The sequence below is a fragment of the Megascapheus bottae genome, chromosome 26 (genome assembly GCF_031878675.1).
Source record: "Megascapheus bottae isolate mThoBot1 chromosome 26, mThoBot2.hap1, whole genome shotgun sequence".
Lineage (NCBI taxonomy): Eukaryota > Metazoa > Chordata > Mammalia > Rodentia > Geomyidae > Megascapheus > Megascapheus bottae.
This window is the reverse complement of record NC_143534.1, coordinates 3,569,412-3,578,442: the sequence shown is the minus strand read 5'-3', so window position 1 is coordinate 3,578,442 and position 9,031 is coordinate 3,569,412. Positions and strand designations below refer to the sequence as shown.

The 9,031-nt window shown below is 55.9% G+C and overlaps 1 protein-coding gene across 2 annotated transcripts in view; it reads left to right on the top strand.

Annotated features, from left to right (window-relative positions):
- Positions 1-1,932: 1,932 nt before the first annotated feature.
- Dip2c (DIP2 acetate--CoA ligase C (putative)) overlaps positions 1,933-9,031 on the top strand; it is a 228,832-nt gene continuing 221,733 nt past the window's right edge. For both annotated transcript variants that reach the window (XM_090318795.1, XM_090318794.1), the window contains exon 1: positions 1,933-2,180. In XM_090318795.1, the coding sequence (XP_090174921.1) occupies positions 2,096-2,180 (85 nt within the window). In that variant the 5' untranslated portion in view covers positions 1,933-2,095. The remainder of the gene's footprint in view (positions 2,181-9,031) is intronic.

The window sequence follows — 9,031 nt, the reverse complement described above, 5'->3', positions numbered from 1 at the left end:
ATAGTCAGTTGACCACCGTTTAAAAAGTTAACTCTGACCCTAATGGAAATTTTTGGGCTTTGGGAAGAGCTTTAGAAATCGGGAACTCTGGTGAATCCATTCCATTCATTCTAATAATCATGTCTTGGCATCTTTGTACCTGCCATCCTGGAGATTCTGCCTGGGCTTCTGTTCTTAGCAACACATGGAAGTGTGGCCTGGTTTTTCACCAGGTCTAGTCTTCTGCAAGGCTGGTCACTGGTGGGCCTGGGTAAGATGAGGCATGGCCTTCTCTCCACCTCTGTGACAGACAATATGCTGCTTATTATGTCACCCAGCCCCGTGGAAGAACGTGAGGGAAACCAGCCGCCAGGTGAGACGCTCCAGAAGAATTGCTGACTCCCAGGAGAACGGGTAGATGGAGAAGTGAGTAATTCCAGAGCCGAGAGGGAGTCTCTCTAATCAGGAGGTGACCACTGGAGAAGTGGCATTTGTTCTGGGATCTGCCTGCGTCAACGAAGAAACACAGAGTAATGAGGAGACAGAGTCTCCCTATATCGTCCAGCCTGGCTTCAAACTCTGGGCTCAAAGGGCCTTCCGTCCAGTGTGGATGACGGGGTGCTGTGAGGCCTGGCCCTCCGTCTAGTGTGGATGATGGGGTGCTGTGAGGCCTGGCCCTCCGTCCAGCGTGGGTGACGGGGTGCTGTGAGGCCTGGCCCTCCGTCCAGCGTGGGTGACGGGGTGCTGTGAGGCCTGGCCCTCCGTCCAGCGTGGGTGACGGGGTGCTGTGAAGCCTGGCCTTCCTTCTGTCTAGCCGGGTGACGGGTGTGCCTGAGGCCGGCTTGCCTGTGTCTGGTCTGATGGGTGGTTCTTTTGGGCTCGGGGACACCTGTGGCAGGGACGGTAGCGACAGCGGACAGTTGTTCACCGGGCCGTGGGGGTCAGCAAGGCGGGGGTGCGGGGCCGGGCCGGGGACCGGGTTCGATCCCGGGCTGGAGCCTGGCGTAGGCGTCGGCGGGCGCGGGGTCGGGAGGTCTGGGGGTGGACGCGGGTGCGGCCCCCGCTCAGAGGGGAGGACGGGTCCCGGGCAGGCCAGGGTCATGGGGAGTGGCAGACAAGGCCGGCTCTGGTCCGGGCGGGGGCCTGCGGGGACGCAGCCGGGCACGGCGGGCGCGCGCGGTGGGGATCTGCGGTCGTCCCGGCGGAGGGGCGGGGACCCCGGCGGCCGTGCGCTCGGGCAGCCGGGACCCTCCCGCCGGCTCCCTCTCCCCAGGCCCGGCCTCCGGGGCATCACCGCGCGCAGACGAGCTCGGGCTCGGCCTCCGCCCCTGGGAGGGATGTCAGCGGGGGTCGAGCCCCGGCTCCGGACGGACGGTGAAGACGATGACGATGATGATGGTCATCATCTTTGGCCCCTTTTCTCCCCCCTTTGTGTGGCCCTAAACCCGAGGGACACCGGGGCGTGGGGCTGGGCGAGGGGTCCCGCCCGTCCCGGCACTCTCCGGCCTGCTGACCACCGCCGAGGAGGTCCTGGAGCCCCGCCGCCCCCGCCCGCGCGTCCCCGCCGTCCCGCGCGCCCCCGCCGCTCCCCCCGCGCGCCCCCGCTCGCGCGCCCTCGCCGTCCCCGGCCCGCGCGCTCCCGCCGTCCCCGGCCCGCGCGCTCCCGCCGTCCCCGGCCCGCGCGCCCCCGCCTTCCCGGCCCGCGCGCCCCCGGCCGTGGCGTGCGCGCGCAGCGGCGCTCCCGCCGGGCAGGGCGGCCGCGGAGCAGCGAGCAGGGGCCGTGGCCGTGACCGCGGCGGCCGCAGATCCCCGCGCCGGGCCAGCGCGGCAGAGCGGCCGGAGCCCGCGTGGGGGCGCGCGGAGCGGGCGCGAGGCCGCCGCGGCAGGGTCGCGCTGAGGAGGCGCGGAGGGGGAGGATCGGAGGAGGAGGAGGAGGAGGAGGCGGTGGAGGAGGAGGAGGAGGAGGAAGAGAAGGTGGAGGAGGAGGAGAAATCCCTGCGCGCCCGCCGCCGCCTCCGCCGCCTCGGTGCGGGTCCTCCGGGCTCGGGAGCGGCCGCCGAGACCTCCGCCTGCGAACAAAGAGGAGGCCGGCAGGGCGGGGGCGTCCGCGGCGAGCATGGCGGACCGCAGCCTGGAAGGCATGGCTCTGCCGCTGGAGGTGAGGGCCCGCCTGGCCGAGCTGGAGCTGGAGCTGTCGGAAGGTAACGGCCCCCCCGCGCCGCTCCCCGGGCCCGGCCCGCGCCGCGCCGCGCTGTCACCCGAGGGCCCGGCCGGCGGGGACGGGGTGGGCGGGGGCGCGGAGACCCGGCCCCGGGGCGGCGGCCTGGCCGAGCGTGGCGGCCGGGCCCGGGCGGGAGGCCGGGCGGGCGAGCGCGGCCCGGTCCCCGTCCCCGGCCCCGGCCCCGTCCCCGGCCCCGGTCTCCGTCCCCGTCCCCATCCCCGGTCCCCGGCCCCGGCCCCTGCCCCATGCCCGGTCCCCGGCTCCGTCCCCATCCCCGGTCCCCGTCCCCATCCTCGGCCCCGGCCCCGTCCCCATCCCTGTCCCCGGCGAGCGGCGGCTCCGGCTCCGCGAGCCCCGGCGCTGCGGCGGGGCCCGAGCTCGGCCCCCGCTCTGCCCGGCCGCCCCGATTGCCCGCGGAACTTGTCACCGGACTTCTTTGCCATCGGACCTGCCCGGAGCCGGGCGCCGCCGTGGGCACGCGAGCGCCATTGTCCGCGCGTGGCGTGGGGATCCGCGGCGGGGGGGGGGTCGAGCTGGGGACGACCCCGGCCTCGCACCCCGCCTCCCCGCCCCCCACCCCGCCCCCCCAGGCGGATCGGCCACGGCGCGTCCCTGCACCATGTGCTCCACTGTCATAACTTTCACCTGGGCCTCGCCAGGCCGCCGGTGATAATAATAACAATAACAATAATAATAATTAATAGTAATGACGATGACGCAGCCCGCACGCCGGGCTCCCCAGTCCCCGGCGCGGGGCGCGCGGGGCGAGGCTGCCCGGACCGAGTTGGCGTCCGGAGCACGGTGAACTTTTCCTGGTGCTGGACGAGGTGTCGGTCAGGGTTTGCAGCGAGAGGAGCTGCCGCGACTTCACGTGGGCTCCCCCCCCCTCCTCCATGCCCCCTCACCCTCCTCCCCCTCCCCGTCCTCCCCCCACCCCCGTGGCTGAAGGATGGTGTGACTGCCCCTGGATGGGACTTGGAGAGTTGGGGTTCCGCCCTAGGGGAAGAGGACGCAGGGGACCTGGCTGACCCCGAGCCCGGGGGGAGGGGGGGCACGCGTGAGCGCAGGCCTGCCTCAGTTTCCCCGCGCGCCCCAGGGAGTGCGGGTCTGAGGGAGGAGCGCTGGCCGGCCCGGGTGCTCGGGAAATCCCAGCCGGACCCCGGGGCTGGCGTCCACTTCGTATATTTCTATTTCTAAGGATTTAATGCGTGGCCCCACGACGGCGTGCGTGTCCGCATCTGTGCGCGTGTCCGCATCTGTGCGCGCGTCCGTGTCCTTGCGGGTGTCCGGGCCTGCGCGCGTGTCCGTGTCCTGCGCGTGTCCGCGTATGTGCGTATGTCCGTGTCCTGCGCGTGTCCGCGCGCGCGTCCGCGTGTGCACGCAGGACTTTCTGTCCACAGGAGCCACGCTGGGGCGAAGCGGATGGAAGGCTGCGGTGTGGCTCTCCAGTCTCTGCCCCCTCCACCAGTGGTGGCTTCGTCAGGAAGGGTGGATGTGATGGTGCTGTGTTGTCCCCACCTGGAATTGCTCTGCTGGCCTAGGTGAACCATCCTGTCCTGTGCTGCTTAACAGAAACCTCAGGCTCAAGGGACTGAGAGACCCGACCGTCTCTCCACGGGGAGAAACTGAAACCGTTTCCTCTCCCCCAGTACATCCCCACTGGCAAAGAAAGCGAGACTTTCCATTCGAATCCTCCCGATATTCGGCCTTCAGGTGTTATCTTCAATCAGAACTCACGTGGAGGGAGTCGTTTAATGGGTTGGTTAGCATTGTCTTAGGACTGTCTCAGAGAACATTAGAGAATCAGAGGTGGTATTTCCACAGAAGAGGATGGAGAAAAGAAGTCCATACGGAGCACGTGGCATAGGTGGAAAGAAAAAAAAAGAGTGGACTATTCTCCGCAAATCTCAACCTGGCTGCCAACCTTTAACGGACTGTGGGTCACCTCGATTTCCAGACACTGGTCCAGCCCTGGTGTGCGCTGTCTGCCGGGCTGTTCCGTGTGCCCGTGGTGTCTGGACGTGGTTGGGTTGTTGGTTGTTTGCTGCAGGGTCACAGATTGACTTCCTGGCTGCACAACTTGGAGTTTTGCTTTCTGTTCATTTGTTGCTTTCTTGATTCTTGCCCCTGGCAGTCACCTGGCACCAGGGGAAGCAGGACTTGGCCCACATTATAGGGCAGCGATGTCACCAAATGTGAGAGGGCCCTGTGTGGAGACATGGCAGGTATGGCACAGCCTCACGGTGCACATGTCTGGAGACTCTTTCTGATGTGGCTCCAGGGATTGTGGGTCTGCCCCTATTTGTGGGCCTGAATGTGAGCTGGGGAGGAAGTCATACCAGAGCTGGGGGCCTGGATGGCTAGGTGCTGGGTGGTAAGGCCTCCCTCTCCCTCCTTCCCTAGCTTACCATCCTCTTCTCCTCCCTCCCTCCTTGACTTTTAGAAGGGTGCAAAGTTTTTGTTTTTTTTGTGTGTGTGTGTCAGTCCTGGGGCTTGAACTCAGGGCCTGGGCACTGTCCTTGGACACGTTTTGCTCAAGGCTAGCACTCTGCCATTTGAGCCACAGTACTACTTTCAGCTTTTTCTGTGTATGTGGTTCTGGGGAATCGAACCCCAGGGCTTCATGCATGCTAGGCAAGCACTCTGCCACTAGGCCACACTCCTGTCCCCCTTTTTATTTGGCTTTGACAGGCCCAAAATAATTCTATTACTATGTGAATAAACATGATTTGTCTCAAAGAAAATAAAAACTTTACGTGGGGATATTGTCAGTGCACGTTGGGGAGGAAATGGCATGGCCTAATCAAGTTTTTATTTAAAAAAAAAGATACACAGCAAATTGAGCAGTTGAAATCTACGATGCATTTGTCACTAGTCAGTTGCTTTGTGGTCTTTGCCTTTATATCCTTGGCCTCTAAGGTTCTGCCATAGGAGCCTCTTTCACTGCTCAGCGGGGATGAAGGGATGTGTGGCTCAGCCTGCCTTCTAAATGTCTGCACTCAAGGAATTCTCTTCCTCAGCTTCCAAGTGGCTGGGCGGCCATGTGCTCCCATGTCTGCCTGGGTAAGGTTGAATTCTGTTGGACTGAACTCAAGGAAACTGCCTTGTGATGTAGCCGATGAAAACTGCAGGGGGGCAGTCTCTTAAAATCCACACACCTTTGCTGTCACTGTTGTGAATGTTAAGTTGTCAGTGTGTCACATCCTTACTAACATCCTAACTTCCTCTGAAGGGAGTTGCTTGGTTCCCACACTGCTTTGTTAGCACACCAGGTCACTTCAGCTCTTAGTTAGGTTTCATCATAGAGCCCAGCTTGACATTTTCTCAGTGGGGAGAAATGGCGTGAGGAAAAGTTCTTCCCTTGTGTGGACAAGTGACTTACCTGCAGCTTAGACACCTATGCCAGTGAGTGAAGTCTGAGGAGTCTGGAAGATACGGGGTCTTTGGGCACTGGGTCGCTCTAGAACTTCAATGTGTCCCCAATGTTCCCAGCTCCTGGGCTTTCCTTGCAGATACCATTGCTACACACAGGGTGGGGCACCTCTGTGCCCACTTCAGGTCCTCCACTGATGGCCTCAGCCGAGGACTCGGGTGTGTCTCATGACACCCCCAAATTGAAGCTATTTCATTGGAAACATTCCCAGAAAAGTGTATAGACAGATTTTTTTTTTTCTCCCAGTCCTGATCATTTATTGCACTGTGAAGAAGAGGAAGGAAAGGGTTAAGAGATGCAGGAACACGATGGGATGCTTCATTAAGCTACTCCATTAGAATCAGGCCCTCACATTTGTCAACACTTGTTTACTTTGTTAAATCCATCTGCAGGTTGTCATGGGCAACCATAAATATTGTGGTGGATGAAGAGGGACGATTCCACACAATAAATTTACAACATTGCTGTCTATACTTAAGTATAGAGGACATCTATACTATATACAGTAAAGATCTGTGAATTGACAGCCTGCTGTAAGTAGGATTTTAAATATGTAGACTTGAAATTTAAGAGTTCTTCAGAGTTATGGAAATAGTGGGGTTGAATCCTGATAAATGCAAATGTCAAATTTAGCCAGGAAACTATATGTCTGTTAAACACATACGCACATACACACACACACACTCACACACTCACACCCTGAATGATTGTAACACATTTACAGTGTTATAACCATGCCACGTAGGCCTGAATTTTATGAGGTTAAAGCTTGACAATGTCTCTGTTTTGCTTCATACAGGACCCACTAGTTCTAAATTCTTGTTATGGTTTGGAGGCTCAAAGCTGTTGGATGTTATGAGTCACTTTTTTGCCTCCTTCCTCCTAGCTTTTTTCAAATGGGTTGTCTCTTTTTTTAGAACTGGTCTTTTTAAAGCAGTGATTTATGAGATGAGGTGTAGCATTCTTCTGAATTGAAAAGAGAATGTATTGAATAGTCTTAGTTTTGATGTCATGTATATCATCTGACTCACCAGTTCAAATCCTAGTCATTTTATTAAGATCATTTTGAGTTCTCAAAATCCCTCAGGCACATTTAAAAAAACCCAACAACTCCTGGTTACAGTTGTTTTATTTAGTCTTGCGTGTTGGCATTTATTCTGGGAAGATGAGACATTTCATTATTTTTTTGTAATGTGGACAGCGCTGTTGGGAGGTGTGATAGGGTTTCAGATGTTTATTGTTGGCTCACTTTTCTCAGTTCTACTTTCCCTTTCTGACCCTTTCTGACTCAGTGTTGCTGGCCTTAATTTTCCGAGTGTGTGTGCGTGCATGTGTTCACGACCCGCATAGAGGTTACCTTTTATTGTTGCCTTTTCTGCTGAGGGTCAAAAACTTGTCCTGTCTCAAAGAAATAATTGCACACATTTGTTTGTGATGATAATAAGTAGCACTCTTCAAGAAGAGGCTTGAACTAGCAATTCCAGGGGGTGTGGCTCAAGACGGTCCAAGTCAGCCTGCAGAGGAATGACTACTTAAGCTCTTCTGACTGCACACACATTCCAAAAGCCTCTTTTTTCCTCACTGTCCAATTGTGGAATTAGCTGTAATAAACCCTTTTTAAAGAAGGAGGAAAAATGCTAAGATGCAGCGTGATAAGACTGAAAACGATAATAAGTCCCTCTTCCTCTGTTTCATTGTTTCGGATATCGTGGGTAGTACACTGTGCTGAGGGAATTATGGACAGAGAGACTTCATTCCTCAAGAGCTTTGCATAGTAGGTCTGAAAACTCAGAAAGGAATTCCTGAAGATCCGGTGGTACTGGAGACATTCTGTGATTGGTAGTGCGCTGGACTGATGTTCTTATGGGCTGATGGTTTAACATCTTTCCTCTCTTATTAACTTGGGAAAACAAATGTTCTGTGTCCTAAAAGATGGGAGACCACTGGCCAGGTCCCAACTGGATTCCCTCGACATCTTGGAGAAGCATTTTTTTCATATTTACCTGTGGGCACAGTGGCTCTTTATTTATAACCGAATTATATGGTTAGTTAATCACACCTCTTCCTCTGTTTAAGAAGGAATAGAATTCTAAAATTATAAACATGTGACATGTGAATATACATGTCTACACATATGAATGTTATATGTGAACACGTCACCCCTCCTAGTTTGAATCAGGACACATGTTTTGCAGTCCTTTAACCTCCTGTGACTTTGGCATGGGTTTTTAGTCAGTTTACTTGGTCGTTCCTTATCAGTGTTTGTTCGAGGTAGCTTTTTGTTCATTGTCTTCTTTTCTTTTCCTCTGAACACAGGTAGTTTCAACCTGATTTTAAACAGCGGAAGGCTTCCTATTTAGGCTTATGATCCTCTGCTTTCTGAAAAGATCTTTTGTCATCATGAAAGCTGGATTGAGTTTTGAGAATGTTCTGACTACCCCGTCAACTGATGTCGTGGAGATATAGCTGAAGCCAGCCGCAGTTCTGCTCTGCCCCAGGCACTGAGCGTATCGTTGGGTGGAGCAGGCAGGCGGCTTCTGTTGTCCAGGGGAGACTTGAACCCCTGTCCTTGAGGGCCGCAGGCGCTCAGCCAGGAGCTGATTGCATCAGCAGTGGGGCTGTAGAAGGTACCCTTCGTGGAAGCTCAAGGTCGGTAGATCAGCAAGGACAGAGCAGATGATTGCTGTGTATTAGGAACAGCATTCTTGAGATGGAGATGGAGAAGAAACCTGATGGCATGGTGTCTGTGGTTTTCAGCAGCTTTTATGGTGATCGCTTTTAGTCCAATCCCTGGCACTGAGTAAAACAAAGACCAACTTTCCCAGGAGATGCGCCGCTGAAGAGGCAGGGTTTGCGATGGTTAGGGGTAAGCAAACACAGGTAATCTGGTTTCTGGAAACATCAACTCAGATAACAGACCACCTCACTGAGCTAGGGGCTCTAACCTTGAAGAGGGCGTCTGGACTTGTGGTCATTCTGTGTGTTAGATAGAGGGTGAATCACAGAAGCGAGGATTTCTTACTGACCACCAAGTCGTGGGGGCAGGGTGTAGTAAAGCCCACATTTCAGTCCCAGGGGACTGTAATGCAGAGAAGCATGTGCTATATCTTTTCTCAGCCAGCTACCCCTAGAAGTTTACCTTTAAAATCTAGCCTGTGATGCAGGGGGCAGATAATAGGGTACCCTTTACGCTTCCTTTTGTGTTTGAAACCTTTGAATGTTTTTCATGGAAGATAGAGGGAAATGTAACCCATTGGGGTTAACTTTTCTGTACCACAGCATCCTTTAGAACCAAATGGCTGGGCGTGATATAGTTGGATCACAATTCTTACTTTTTGGTGGAGAGACGGTAGTGTAAATTCTTGGTTCTATTGTTTCTGGGAAACCCGATTTTAAAT